Source organism: Microcaecilia unicolor, chromosome 3 (genome assembly GCF_901765095.1).
Source record: "Microcaecilia unicolor chromosome 3, aMicUni1.1, whole genome shotgun sequence".
Taxonomy (NCBI): domain Eukaryota; kingdom Metazoa; phylum Chordata; class Amphibia; order Gymnophiona; family Siphonopidae; genus Microcaecilia; species Microcaecilia unicolor.
Window position 1 is genome coordinate 333,910,822 of NC_044033.1, and position 16,207 is coordinate 333,927,028.

The 16,207-nt window shown below is 44.1% G+C and overlaps 1 protein-coding gene across 1 annotated transcript in view; it reads left to right on the forward strand.

The window, feature by feature from the left end:
• The first annotated feature begins 202 nt into the window (after window positions 1–202).
• Window positions 203–16,207, forward strand: part of LOC115464704 (vomeronasal type-2 receptor 26-like) — a 51,384-nt gene continuing 35,379 nt past the window's right edge. Inside the window, exons 1-2 of the mRNA XM_030195067.1 lie at window positions 203–328; window positions 14,218–15,006. Of these exons, the coding sequence (XP_030050927.1) occupies window positions 203–328; window positions 14,218–15,006 (915 nt within the window). The remainder of the gene's footprint in view (window positions 329–14,217; window positions 15,007–16,207) is intronic.

A 16,207-nucleotide genomic window follows, 5' to 3' on the forward strand; every position in this document is an offset into this window, starting at 1 on the left:
TAATTTAAAGTTATCTGTCATTTATTATCCTTAAAGTCCTATATCATTATACTATTACAACTTCCTGGCCTTTGTGTCTGCGGTGGAGGAGATTAACAACAGCTCGGAGCTTTTACCCAATCTCACACTGGGGTTCCACACTTATAACCCTTGCAACAATTTATTCCTAACGTATACAGCTGCAATGAATATATTTTCAGGAATGGACACCGGGATCCCAAATTATAGCTGCAAAACATCTGGAAGACTGGGTGCTGTCATTGAAGGTCTTTTAGCTGAGCAATCGAGTGAGTTTTCCAGCCTGTCCAGGATTTACCACTACCCCCAGGTAAGGGGATATCTTCATTTTACTTCACACCTTCACCATCCAGCACCATCTCTCTGTCTCTCCCCCCACCATTCAGTATTGTCCCATCTCTCTTCCTCTTACCAACTCCATCCAATATTGCCTGTTTTTCTGCCTCTCCTCCCATCCAACATTGTCCTATCTCTCACTCCCCTCAAAAACACCACCACCATCCTGAATTCCCCCATTTTTCTCCTTTTCCTCTCCCCCTTCCACTCACTCACTCACCTGGTTTCCAGCTCCTCTGCCAGGTCCATTGCTTCCCCAGATCGCAATGGCAGAGGCAGCATCAGCAAATTGATGGAAGGTGTGGGGGCACTGCCCTGTGTGATCCACAGCTGGCTCTGTCAATCCCCAAAACAGTAAGTTACACCTTGCAGCAGCTGTTTGCTGGAACAGGATCCTGAGTCAGCATCTTGTTGGCCAGAAAAGGTTGTATGGTGGTTTATTTTATTCTCCTTTTGGCTTGGGTTCAGTTAGAGGAATTAACCTTTGTTTCCAGGAAGATTAACTCAAGCTATTTTATTTATTTATAATACATTTATATCCCACATTATCTCACAAGGGCGGGCTCAATTACAAATGGTTACATTTCAGGAAGGGTACAGGTATAAAGAAGCCTATGGAAGGGATAACAACATGTGGATAAAACAGGGGAGCAAGTCGAGGTAGGTGCAGTCGGGGGTCAGTGGGTACAGCCGAAATAAGGATGGCTAGGATGAAGTATTATCAGTTGGATAAGCAATCTTGAATAAATACGTCTTTAAGGATGACTTGAAGAGCTGGTGGTCATTTTATACTTTGGATTGTGTCATTCAGGATAATTAATAAGTTGCAGTAAGAATTTATAACCAAATACTGCTGTATGCGTCACAGCTACATAGACTCTGAGCTAACTTTCTATTTCTGGGACCATCAATGGCGCACATAGGGCAATGTCCCTGTGCTTGACTTCTGTTTTCTGATGCTGGTGTTACAGTGCTGACCTCAGGAAGCAGCGGGCCAGTTGACCAATAAGTGACTAAGTAGGAGGGGAAGATAAAAGAGAGACCAACAGGGTGGTGATAGTTGGGATAAGGGGGTAGAGATGGAACAATGCTGGATGGTTGGGGATGGGGGAGAGAAACAGGAGGGTGATGCAGATCCAGCAAGGCAATTGGTCTTGCAAATAAGTGAGCAATCGACTAAGTGGGTCATCAGCAGGGAGAGGAAATTCATAGCTGGGGCCTTTAATTTCATTCAAATTTTTAACGTATGTTAAGTGGGCAGTAATCCTTAAAGAGACGCATATCAAATATGGTGGTTATGTAAGGATAGATTTTTATAATACCATTTTGTTATACCTCAATGAGTGTGCCAACTTCCATTTCAGTACCTAAAGTAAGGTGCCTAAAAGGCCTGTGTTAAAGTCATATAATTTTTGTTGAGAGGTTGTGACAAACAAAGCCCTAACTGATTGATAGATGAACTTCTGAGTACATTTCTTCTTCTTCTGTCTGTCTCTTTGACCATACCCATTCCCTCTTATCCCAAAATTTAAAGAGAAGTTATATATTTTGGACCAGATGTTCAGAAGTGTTGCTCCAGAGTACAAAGACTCCGTAATTCTGAGAGCTGTATCAGTGGTTGGAGGTAGACATCTGAAGAGAGGCAGCTTTATTGCAGAGGTGAGAAAATAGTTGAACAGGTAAAAGTAGCCCAGAGCTGGGTGACTGGAGAGTACAATATCTCATTAGGAAGATATACTAAAATGTGGCCACACCTTCCTTTCATCAATTTCAATTTAACCAACATAGTTGAACACTTCACTTTCAACTATTAACTATCAAGGTGCTGCATACCCAGCCATGAATGACATCACATACCGCCACAGGCTTCGGCAGTGACTCCTCGCTTGCCGGGGCTCTCCCCACCAATCCTAGCTGTGGCCTCCTCCTAAAATTATTGCTTCTATGTAATCTTGGAAATCCGAGTTCAGAATGTCTATCCCAATGTCTGATAAGTGAACTCCATCTGGCCTGTATAGTCCATCGCAGGACTCAGAGATCAACTCATGTACTATTACATGCCCGTTTATCTTGTGCATAAACTTCAACATCCACTTATTAAGCTTTTTTCTGGCCTTGTCTATTGACCTGTAAGATCTTTCGCTCCTCCACTTTCATCTCGGGGTGATAGAAGACCAGGCCAGGCCCGACTGTGGAAAAAGGCTAGCTAGTATATATTTTTTTACCACCAAATCGTTATTGATATCAGTCAGATCATTTCCTCCCAGGTGCACTATGATTGCATATGGGGCTGGCTGGTTCCGCAATGCCCATAGCATAGATACAGTGGTGGAAATAAGTATTTGATCCCTTGCTGATTTTGTAAGTGTGCCCACTGACAAAGACATGAGCAGCCCATAATTGAAGGGTAGGTTATTGGTAACAGTGAGAGATAGCACATCACAAATTAAATCCGGAAAATCACATTGTGGAAAGTATATGAATTTATTTGCATTCTGCAGAGGGAAATAAGTATTTGATCCCCCACCAACCAGTAAGAGATCTGGCCCCTACAGACCAGGTAGATGCTCCAAATCAACTCGTTACCTGCATGACAGACAGCTGTCGGCAATGGTCACCTGTATGAAAGACACCTGTCCACAGACTCAGTGAATCAGTCAGACTCTAACCTCTACAAAATGGCCAAGAGCAAGGAGCTGTCTAAGGATGTCAGGGACAAGATCATACACCTGCACAAGGCTGGAATGGGCTACAAAACCATCAGTAAGACGCTGGGCGAGAAGGAGACAACTGTTGGTGCCATAGTAAGAAAATGGAAGAAGTACAAAATGACTGTCAATCGACAAAGATCTGGGGCTCCACGCAAAATCTCACCTCGTGGGGTATCCTTGATCATGAGGAAGGTTAGAAATCAGCCTACAACTACAAGGGGGGAACTTGTCAATGATCTCAAGGCAGCTGGGACCACTGTCACCACGAAAACCATTGGTAACACATTATGACATAACGGATTGCAATCCTGCAGTGCCCGCAAGGTCCCCCTGCTCCGGAAGGCACATGTGACGGCCCGTCTGAAGTTTGCCAGTGAACACCTGGATGATGCCGAGAGTGATTGGGAGAAGGTGCTGTGGTCAGATGAGACAAAAATTGAGCTCTTTGGCATGAACTCAACTCGCCGTGTTTGGAGGAAGAGAAATGCTGCCTATGACCCAAAGAACACCGTCCCCACTATCAAGCATGGAGGTGGAAATGTTATGTTTTGGGGGTGTTTCTCTGCTAAGGGCACAGGACTACTTCACCGCATCAATGGGAGAATGGATGGGGCCATGTACCGTACAATTCTGAGTGACAACCTCCTTCCCTCCGCCAGGGCCTTAAAAATGGGTCGTGGCTGGGTCTTCCAGCACGACAATGACCCAAAACATACAGCCAAGGCAACAAAGGAGTGGCTCAGGAAGAAGCACATTAGGGTCATGGAGTGGCCTAGCCAGTCACCAGACCTTAATCCCATTGAAAACTTATGGAGGGAGCTGAAGCTGCGAGTTGCCAAGCGACAGCCCAGAACTCTTAATGATTTAGAGATGATCTGCAAAGAGGAGTGGACCAAAATTCCTCCTGACATGTGTGCAAACCTCATCATCAACTACAGAAGACGTCTGACCGCTGTGCTTGCCAACAAGGGTTTTGCCACCAAGTATTAGGTCTTGTTTGCCAGAGGGATTAAATACTTATTTCCCTCTGCAGAATGCAAATAAATTCATATACTTTCCACAATGTGATTTTCCGGATTTAATTTGTGATGTGCTATCTCTCACTGTTACCAATAACCTACCCTTCAATTATGGGCTGCTCATGTCTTTGTCAGTGGGCACACTTACAAAATCAGCAAGGGATCAAATACTTATTTCCACCACTGTAGCACAAACTGCTCCCACCTCATTTCCCCTGAGGCCCATCCAATTAACTAATACCTTTGTTGTAGGAAGACCAAAATTCTCACCGGCCTATCTGACTTGTGCTCTTTGGCTGACAAACTGTTGATAGCTTTTACAACTGCCATATTATCAGAATTGAAAATTGCCCTGTTCGCTAGTTCCTGGCCCCATATATGGAATGTCACCATGATAGGGAACAAGTCCAAAAATGTAATGTCCCTCGTGGTGCCGGTCTCTATCCCAGTGGCGTAGCTAGAGGGGGGGTGCCAGGGGAGCGGCTGCTCCCCCAAATGGAGTTCTGCTGGTACCGGCGCCTATTTTTTTCTCAACGTGTTGCATTGAAAATGTGTGCCGGCACCGGCAGAAGTCCGCTCTCATGCTGCTTTCGCTACCACCAGCGCCGTCAACCTGGCTCCGCTTCTGCTCTATCCATGACTGAGGCCAGAGAGCAGCGCACCATGCACCCTGAAAGTAAATTCCAAATCCCTTTCCCCCCCACTGCATCTGTGAATAACTCGAGTGACTCAGCCTGTGTTGGGGGGTCCTGCCAGAAAGTCAACCCATTGAACGTAGTAAGGAATTTACTCTACACTAACAAATCATTTTTAATGGCTTTGGATACCCTAATGTGATGATGGGCTTTTGTTACTCCTGTGGTCCCTAAAGCTAGTCTCCTTTGCAACTGTGGCTATTTGCTTCACTACCCAGTGCATGAAGGAACTGAACTGCTCAAAATATGCACATGATAAAGCATAACCCATCGGAATACACTTGTCGTAATAGTATTGTTGAATAAACATGAAACCTAACAGACGAAAGGATTCAGGGTGAACTGGAAGGAGACAGATTGTGGACTCAATATCCGCTTTTGCGAGTTTTGCCTGTACCCCAAGCTTCCTTATTATCTTGATGGCCTCATCAAAGGATGCATATTATACTCTTGGTCTCCTCTCTCTTTAAAATGGGTAAAGTATCCTGTCCCTCATCGTCCTGCTCTCGTAGGACCAAGGAGAAGATGTCAATAAATTCCTTCTTCTACATTTTTTCTTTCATAATTTGGGTTACACCCCTAGACAGGTTGGTAACACTGCATTTGCGAAGGTGTTTGTGTGATAACAGTGCTAGCAGGTGACTTACCCCCCTGGTAGACCATCCATGGGCCTTGTAGCTATAGGTGGTTGTACCTTTTGTGCACAGACTGGGGCAGTTGGGCTGTTTATCACAGTGCTACTTCCCATTGCTTGCAGCTGCTGTGTCACCGTAGCCATTCCATGTTGCTCTGTTTTTGGAGCTCCGTCATGAGGGCTTCCATGTCTTGCTTTGATTGACCTTGTGTTCCTTCTTTGGATCGCAGGCCTTTTGCACCGCCTTCTTGCATCCTCTCTGGTGCTCTCTCCTGCTGCTTTAGTTATTGTGGCCAGTCTTGAAGACTTGGCTGTTGCTTTTTTACTTTTGTTGCACTGTGGCGGCATAGCTAGGCTGGGAAGACTAGTAAGATATATAAACAGTTAAACAATGTGATGATTAAAAGTAAGCAAATAAATTACAAGTACATTTTGGAGGGCAAGTTCAGCAAAAGCATGTTTTCCCCGTAGTGTCTTGAACCCTGTTAACTTTGTAGTAAGACATGGTGTATTTTTGGTATCAAATTCCAGAGCACTACCATACCTTGTTCCTTAATTGCTATAACTTACTCCTTCAACTGCAAAACGTAAGTCAGGAGAGATAAGGGGAATGAATGTTGTGGAATAAATACATCCTTTTCTCTCTCTTTTTTTTTTTTTTTAGCCTGCATATCTCTGCCTGCCTGACAGTTCCTGCTAGCTCCTTATGTTATGCTGCCCTCTGCAGTTCGTAGTTAGCAATGTACCATAGATGTGTAGAAAATAAACCTATTTATGGCAGTACCATCCCGAAGGAGCAATGTAATTCTACTGAAAGGAAACGACTGATCTCTTACTGCGCAGCCACATCTCCTAGGAGGTAAAATGGCTGCCTGCTCATCTTGTCTATGTGGACCCAAAATGGCCGCCAATTGTACAGATGCTTCCCCGTGGTTACCTCAACTGCAAGATGCTACATTTAAAGATAGCAACACACCGTGTGTACTATGAATTCTCCAAAGTTGCCTTTCTGCTGTGACTGCTGTAAATCTGCATGGCATACAAACAACAACCCCTGAACTTTAACATCACGTTTTGTGGTAATCTCTCTTTCTCTATTCCCTTCCACCCCAGGCAGGACATCTAAACGGTTTCAAGAGTTTCTGTTTCCTGCCATTGTCTGTGATCCCTGCTCTGCACCCCTGGTCACAATCAACTGTACTGTTACCTCACTGCTCCTACATACTGCAGTATAATAGTTTATGAAATAATCTGTGCTGCTTTGTGGCTACTAAATCCTGCAACGCCTGACCGAGGCATGGCGCCTGCAGCTCTTTTAACATATTTACGATACAGGCTGCTCACTTGCATGGTCTTTAGTTAACTCGCTCAGCTGTGCAGCGCTTCAAATTACCTCCCTACTGGCCCGCTGCGGCATGTCCATGGCTGCTTCCCCGGTTATATATTTATTTATTTTGAATGCAGCACCTCCCTCTTCATTGCTCGGACTTACCCTGGAACTACTTGCTGCCTTGAATGCAGATCCAATGGTCCGAACACGGTCTGTGACCCTCTGTGCACCCTGTCCCCAAATCAGATGCCGGCTGCATTTACCATGCGCAAGAGAGAGGGATGAGAAATGCTCATGGCAATTCACGGTACAGCCCAATATCAAGTAGACCATGCCCACCTTGTTCCTCTCATGCTCCAGAGCCAAATGATGGCCACCCTCCGCCCTAAGACCGCCTTCAGGAACGTTAGCAGACAGTGCACATGGACATGCAGGCCTTCACATTCGGTAAAATTTTCTTTTTAAGTATTTCTCTAGCTCTATTCTCCCTGGAAGCACTGCCCTGCTTTGTCCTTTCCAATACTAATTTCCCTACTTCTTCTATTTTTTAACCTTTTCCCCCTCCCTTTGCTCCTCCTTTGCCATTTCTCCTTGCTTTTCTTTTAACCCTTTCCTCTCCTTTGTCCTCCTGCTCTTCTGCTTGTCATACCTCGCTTCATTGGCCTTCAGCCCATTTGTGTCCAGCCTCCACCTATAGTGGTTGCCTTGTTCTTTCTATCAGTACTCTGAGATGTGTACCATCTGGTCCAGGCAATTTGCTACTTTTAAATGTGTCAAATTGCTCCATTACATCTACCATGTTTACACAGAAATTTGTTTCAGTTTTTTAGACTTGTCAGCATTGAATACCATTTCTGGCACCGGTATTTCTCCCACATCTTCCTTGGTGAATACTTTTAATCTCTCTGCTATGGCCTTGTCTTCCCTGTTTGCACCTTTTAAGATATATAAACAGACTTATTTTCGAAAGTGATCGCCGGCCATTTCCCGACATAAATCGGGAGATGGCCAGCGATCTCTCAAAAGCGGCCAAATCGGTATAATTGAAAGCGGCTTTTTTGATAGCATCGCCGCTTTCCCGTCGCCTCGCCAGCGAAACTTCAAGGGGGCGTATCAGCGGCGTAGCGAAGGCGGGACATGGGTGTGGCTACCAGATGGCCAGCTGTCACGGATAATGGGAAAAAAAAGCAGCGTTAAGCAGTATCTCGCTAGGTTTACTTGGTCCTTTTATTTTCACGACCAAGCCTCAAAAAGGTTCCCCAACTGACCAGATGACCACCGGAGGGAATGGGGGATGACCTTCCCATACTCCCCCAGTGGTCACCAACCCCCTCCCACACTAAAAATATAAAAATAAAACACTTTTTTGCCAGCCTATATGCCAGCCTGAAATGTCATACCCAGCTCCCTGACAGCAGTATGCAGGTCCCTGGAGCAGTTTTTAATGGGTGCAGTGCACTCCAGGCAGGCAGACCCAGGTCCATCCCCCCCTACCTGTTACACTTGTGGTGCTAAGTGTTGAGCCCTCCACCCCCCCCCAAAACCTACTGTACCCACATGTAGGTGCCCCCCTTCACCCATAAGGGCTATGGTAATGGTGTAGAGTTGTGGGGAGTGGGTTTGGGGGGGGGGATGGGGGGCTCAGCACCCAAGGAAAGGGAGCTATGCACCTGGGAGCTATTTGTATTTTTTAAAAACATTTTTAGAAGTGCCCCCTAGGGTGCCCGGTTGATGTCCTGGCACGTCAGGGGGATCAGTGCACTACAAATGCTGGCTCCTTAACTTTTTCCCCCTCCACTTGCTCCTCCTTCACCGTTTCTCCTTGCTTTTTTTAACCCTTTTCTCTCCTTCATCCTCCTGCTCTTCCCATTGTCATCCCCCTCTTTAACCCTTCATTGGCCTTCAGCCCGTTTGTGTCCAGCTCCCACCTATAGTGGTTGCCTTTTTCTTTCTATCAGTACTCTTAGATGTGTACCTTCCGGTCCAGGCAATTTGCTACTTTTAAATTTGTCAAATTGCTCCATTACATTTTCCGTGTTATCAAGCACCATTACCTCCTGCACCAGATCATGCTCTCCACTAAGGACTAGGTCTAGAATTTTTCCTTCTTTTGTTGGCTCCTGTACCAGATTCTCCATAAAGCAGTCCTTAATTTCGTCAAGGAACTTTACTTTCCAAGCATGCACTAATGTTACATTTACCCAGTCAATATCAAAGATCATTAAAATCACCCATTATTATTATGTTGCCCAGTTTGTTAGCCTCCCTAATTTCTGATATTTCTACATCAGTCTGTTCATCCTGGTCAGGTGGATGGTAGTACACTCCTATCACTATCCTTTTCCCCTTTACACATGGAATTTCTATCCATAGGGATTTAAAGATGTGTTTCGTGTCTTTCAGAATTTTTAGACTATTCGATTCAAGGCCCTCTTTAACATATAATGCTACCCCTCTACCAATTTGTTCCACCCTATCACTATGATATAATTTGTACTACTACTACTACTACTACTACTACTTAACATTTCTAGAGCGCTACTAGGGTTACGCAGCGCTGTACAAATTAACAATTAAGGACGGTCCCTGCTCAGAAGAGCTTACAATCTAAAGGACGAAATGTCAAGTTGGGGTAGTTAAGATTTCCTGAGAAGAGGTGTAGTGATTAGGTGCCGAAGGCGACATTGAAGAGGTGGGCTTTGAGCAATGATTTGAAGATGGGTAGGGAGGGGGCCTGACGTATGGGCTCGGGGAGTTTGTTCCAGGCATGGGGTGAGGCAAGGCAGAAAGGGCGGAGTCTGGAGTTGGAGGTGGAGGAGAAGGGTACTGAAAGGAGGGATTTGTCTTGAGAGTGGAGGTTACGGGTAGGGACGTAAGGGGAGATGAGGGTAGAGAGGTAAGGAGGGGCTGCCGATCGAGTGCATTTGTAGGTGAGTAGGAGAAGCTTGAACTGTATGCGGTATCAGTGAAGTGACTTGAGGAGAGGGGTGATATGAGTATATCGGTTAAGGCGGAAGATAAGACGTGCGGCAGAGTTCTGGATGGATTGAAGGGGGGATAGATGGCTAAGTGGGAGGCCGGTGAGGAGTAGGTTGCAGTAGTCAAGGCGAGAGGTAATGAGCGAGTGGATGAGAGTTCGGGTGGTGTGCTCAGAGAGGAAGGGGCGAATTTTGCTAATGTTATAGAGGAAGAAGCGACAGGTCTTGGCTATCTGCTGGATATGCGCAGAGAAGGAGAGGGAGGAGTCGAAGATGACACCGAGGTTGCGGGCAGATATGACGGGGATGATGAGGGTGTTGTCAACTGAGATAGAGAGTGAAGAGAGAGGGGAAGTGGGTTTGGGTGGGAAGACAATAAGTTCAGTCTTGGCCATGTTCAGTTTCAGGTGGCGGTTGGACATCCAGGCAGCAATGTCAGATAAGCAGGCCGATACTTTGGCCTGGGTTTCCGCAGTGATTTCTGGTGTGGAGAGATAAAGCTGGGTGTCGTCAGCATAAAGATGATAGTGGAAACCATGAGAAGAGATCAGGGAGCCTAAGGAAGAGGTGTAGGAACTCCAACAGAGAGCGGGATAGGGGAGGAGGACGAACCATGAGAGTGTACTCTGAAGGTACGGTGAGAGAGATAAGAGGAGAACCAGGAGAGAACAGAGCCCTGGAACCCAAACGAGGATAGTGTAGCAAGAAGTAAATTATGATTGACAGTGTCAAAAGCGGCGGATAGGTCGAGGAGGATGAGGATGGAGTAGTGACCTTTGGATTTGGCGAGGAACAGGTCATTGCAGATAGTGCTGTTTCTGTCGAGTGTAGGGGGTGAAAGCCGGATTGAAGCGGATCGAGGATGGCATGAGAGGAGAGAAAATCAATGCAGCGGCTGTGTCCCACTGGTTACCTTCCTTCCATCAGGTCTTAAAAATGCCTATTATATCTATCTTTATATTTAGTGCAATATATTCCAACTCTCCCATCTTATTTCTTAGGCTTCTTGCATTTGCATATAAACATTTCAAACAATGTTTGTTGTTCCTATTCACAACTTGCTCAGCAGTTGATAGTATTAATTTGCAATCTTGAAAATCTATCTGCTCTTTATTTAAAAACACCTGGTCTACTATGTTTTCAATTGCAATCTTGCTATCGGGATGCCCTACCCTCCATGTGTTGTTGATATGTTTTTTACGTGCATCACTTTATAAAATATGCTTAGCGAGCTATGTGTGTAAATCGTAATTAGTGCCAATTAGTATTGAAAATTGCTTGTTAACATCCAATTATCACCTCTGATTGGCTTGTTAACCAATTAGGTACCATGAGCAAATTGGCTACGTATGCTAATTTGTATGCAGAACCTTTGTAGCTGTGTATAGAATCTGGGGTTTGTGGTCTGATAAACATAAAAAAGCTTCCCCCCCCCCCCCCCCCCCCATATTCAAGAGCCTTAGAAGATCAAATCAAATCTATAAACTATGCGCTAACCCACTGCATACATAAATGTTTAGAATTTATGATAGTGCCAGCAAGATGCCTTAGCACTCTTCTGGAAAAACCTGCTTAATTTACATAGTGCAAATATGCAAGGAAGATGGACGCAGGGGAGGAGTATGGATGGGACATAAGTGAGGCTCACATTGAGGCACATAACTGACAGAATATTGGAAGTTGTGCATGTTCCTACCACATATAGGCATCCGCAGTTACATAAGCTGTAGGACTAGTTTAACTTCGGGAACCTAAATGCTAGTACAGCCATATTGGGACAGACTGAAGGTCCATCAAGCCCAGCATCCTGTTTCCAACAGTGGCCAATCCAGGTCGCAACTACCTGGCAAGATCCCCAAAAAGTACAATACATTTTATTCTGCTTATCCTAGAAATAAGCAGTGGATTTTCCCCAGGTCCATTTTAATAATGGTCTATGGACTTTTCTTTAGGAAGCCATCCAAACCTTTTTTAAACCCAGCTGATTCAGAAGTGAGGTGACGGTTCAGCCATACAGGTCCCCACCCTCCTCCCCACTCTTTTACCTTTAAATTTATTTCTTGCCATCTTCTGACCTCTTCTGTCCCTTTTGATGCAACTTCCAGTTTCCACAAGGTTGGAATAGGTCAGAAGTATGGCTCCAGAGCAGGCTGCAAGCAGCATTTGCCATTTTGAATACTATATTAAGGTCCATCACTTATGCCAGGTCTATGCAGCGCCTTAGTTCCTCCTCTATGAATGTCCTCTTGTATTTATGTGCTAAGAGGATTGTATGTCTAAATTATACAATAGTGCTGCTTGATTTGCCAGCACTTAGGTGCATAAACATTTATTTATTTGTAAAATTTGGTATAGAACAATGTCACATCCCATCTTAAAACAGATACAACAACAAGACATAAAATAATAAAATAACATAAAATAACAAGACCAAACAAGGACACATCAAAATATATGAGGGAAGGAAAGAGGTTATATAGCACAACAATCATATTCAGCAAACTATAATCAGAGTAAAGTAACAATAAATCCTGCAGATAATAGGGACATAGACAATAAAATTATCAAAAATAAAAACACAAAAACAACTTTTGAAAAAGCAGCGTCTTCAGGTTTGACTTAAATTTAATAGAGCATGGGTCAGACGGTAAGGAGTGTGCTGAGGTACAGCTCTACTCTCAGATTCCTCCCCCAATGTAGAGAACGGTGCGTTATGGATTGATGTCGATGTTGACACCAGTTGAGGCGCTGGCATCAAAGACTGTTCTAGAGGCAGAATATAGGACTCAGGAAAGAGTTGAGGCTAAACTGCAGCTGGTGTAAGAGCCCTTGATGCCTGAGTGGTGTGCAGCTGAAATAGCTGCACCAGCTCCTCTCTGATCATGGCCCAGTACTGCTAATCGAGGGCAGGCATCGTCCAAATCTGAGAAACTGGTTAAGAGACTGCCTAAGGGCCGGTGTCAAACCAGAAGTGGGAACCTGGCTGCTCGGAGACTGGCACATCAACTAAAGAGGGGGAACTATCCTCTAAGTGCTGGTGCTTCTAGGTACCAGCAATGGTGAGCCCTGGTGCTCCCAGCACCATGCTTCAGAAAGGACCGATGTTTATGCTTCTTTGGCTTCACTCAGTGCTCAGCATTGTGATCCTTTGGTGCTGATGAGGATGACATCGAACTGGAACATGTCCTAGAAGTCGGGTCTAATACTGGCCAGTCCTGGGGCTTACTATCAGCAGCTGATATCGAGGGAGGTGGAGACCTTCTCAATGCCGGTTCACTCCCAGTAGTAGATGAAATCTGAGCAGCCATCGAGGTTGATGCTTTCAGTGCCGATGTTTATGGACCACTATCATCGTATCCCAAACACTTTACTTTTATAAATAATGGATAATCCCACAGTGTGCCCACAATCTTCATTTATAGATCAACATTATGTAGTGAACAGGGATCTTCAGAGTTTTAAACAACATACACCATCATTTCAGTGTAGTAATGGTGCTGTTTTTATCATCATTGATCCACTCGTATTTTTTTAAACGTTTTTTCTTCTTAAATCAACATCTTCACGTGAATTTCAAACTCTAATATTCTAAACACTTATTATAATGTCACTTAGCTTTAAGCAGCTTTAAGCAGCAGTTTTTTCTCCCAATTCAAACCTCTGCCAATGTGGCCAGGTTTCGAAAATCTTCTTCAGGGAAGAGGTTCACATCTCTATACTTGCTTCCGCATAAAGAAAAAAATGGCACACTGTGGGATTATCCATTATTTATAAAAGTAAAGTGTTTGGGATACGATGATAGTTTTACATTAAATTAATCCCCACACTAAAAAAATATAAGGTCTCTCTAATTAGTTGTTTATGGACCAGCATTCAAAGAGCCAAAATGTTTCTTCTGCTGGATCTAATGCCCCCTCATGTGTCCTCAACTGCATTTTTAAATAGATAGAAGAAGGCCCAAGGCACCTGATGCACCAAGTATGCAGGTCTGTTACAGAAATCACCTGTTTTGGGATCTTGCCATGTACTTGTAACCTGGGTTGGCCACTGTTAGAAACAGGATACTGGGCTTGATAAACCTTCGGTCTGTCCCAGTATGGCAACACTTATGTACTTAATGCATTGGGCATATCTTTTAAAGCCACAATATTTCCACATGTTCTTGCTGTCTTCAGGTAAGTTACTCTTCCTTTTCTTTGCTTAACTGACTTTAAGTAAAAGAAGCAACCACGAGCCTGCCATGAGTGGGAAAGCGCGGGGTACAAATGTAACAAAAAAAATATGAAATGAAAATGAATAATAATAATAATAACACAAACATTTTCTGTGCACAGCACTCTTTTGCTTAGCTTTATGTCCTTGATAGCTCAGTACAGAATTTCTGATACTTCATACCAGCTGGCTTTGCCATTCAATACTTTTTCTCCTTCACTCTGTACAGTATAATTATGTTCTAAATATTTGATATGATGAATTCAATCTTTTATTTTCAACAGATCAGTTACATCTCAGGGAATCTTGTCATGAGTGACACAGTTAAGTTTCCTTATTTTTACCGTACTGTCCCCAGTGAGCTGCACCTCTGTGCTGGGATAGTCAAACTACTGAAGCATTTTGGCTGGAACTGGGTCGGTATCGTCGCATCCAGTGAAGAAAACAGCATGAGGGCTGTGCAGATCCTGAGAGAATGGATTGAGCAGAGTGGAGGTTGCATTGAATTCATAGAAACCTTCCATCATTCCACTTCATTTATTTCCCAAAATATAGATAATATTCATAACACCATCATTACATCTTCAGCTAAAGTGATTATTTTGTATTGTAATAGAGACTATACAGACTCCATAATACATTCAAGCATTTGGGAAGCACCTGGAAAGGTCTGGATCATCACAGCTGAAAGGTTATTTTTCCTTCCCTCATACAATGTTGATATGCAAAACAACTTTGCTTTCACTGTGGGAAAAAAGAGTATTCCAAACTTTCACAAATTTGTTCGAGAGGTTAATCCTGCTATATTTCCAAGTGATTTATTGATACAGGCATGGTGGAAGGACCTGTGTAACAATCAGTGCCCCAAGAGCATCCAAAGATCCTGCAGCAGTAATGAAATATCTGACTACCTCTTACACTGTGACATCGCAATCCTTGGGAGCAGCTATAATGTATACAATGCTGTGTATGGCCTGGCACATGCACTGCAAGACATGATCTCTTCTAGATCTAGAAGTACCAACCTTTGGAGTGGAGAACTTGAGAGCATTTTGGATTTTTTACCATGGAAGGTAATATCCTTTGATAGAGGAATGTTTTCTTTCTGAAAATGTAATGATCAATAATTGCAGGATGTAGTGAAGTCTATATACTCAGATGCTTCCTGCCCACCGTCAGAGATGTGCACCATAGTATTAACTGCACAAGTCTCAGAGTTTTTTTTTTTTTAATTACTTCCACAGCAGGTGCATCTTTTTTCAGTTTGTCAAAACATCTGCATCATATAACAGAAATCATGTAGATAAAACATTAAACAACAGAATGAATTTGCCAACCAGTATTAACAAACAACCAAAAATTTCCACTTTATATCCCTTTTGTCTTTTCCTTCCCCATCTTATCACTCCCCCCATCAAACTCCATTCTACACCATGAAAAGCCCCTTTGTTCTTCTCTGCTTTAAGTTTACCCTACAGCAGAGCTAGGAGGTTAATATTTAGACCTCTCACTTCAATCAAACCCATTAAATAGTAATTCTTCATTCTGACAGCATCTGCGTTTCAATCATCACATTATTTTCTTTATAACTATCTGCCGTTGTGATAGCACCACCCCAGGGGCGTAGCCAGACAGCAGATTTTGGGTGGTTCTAGGCAAGAAGTGGGTGGGCACAAAGTGTTCTCCACCGCACCAAAAATATATCTCAGCTGGTGGAAAAATGCTTCTCTCCACCTTGGCAGTCTGCAGCAGACATGCGCTGAAAACTGAGCATGCGTAGGTGCCAGTATCGTGGAGAGCAGCATGTTTGTTACCATCAGGGGGAAGTCTTCAGCTGGTAGAGATTGGGATCCCCACCAACTACCGCTAAATGTATACTACTGTTGGGTGGGCCTGAGCCCTATGTGGGTGGGCCCTGGCCCACCCAGGCCCACCTGTGGCTACGCCACTGCACCACCCTAAAACTTGAGCCCAATAATGATGGAGTGGGGAAGAGAACCTGTTCCTCACCCTGATCCTTTCAAATTGCAGCATCTGGAACAACTGGAAAGACTAGGATCGTGCATTTTATATCACATTCATTGTCGGTTTAATCATGACTTGATAATGATTGTGACTGCTGGGCATACTGTATAGACCATTATCTGTTGTCATTTACTATGTTAATATGGGGTCCTTTTACCAAGCTGCAGGAAAAAGGTCCCTCTGCTAGTGGCAGGGGTTGTTTCTCCTGTGCGCCAGGGCCCTTTTTACCGCAGCAGGTAAAAAGACTCC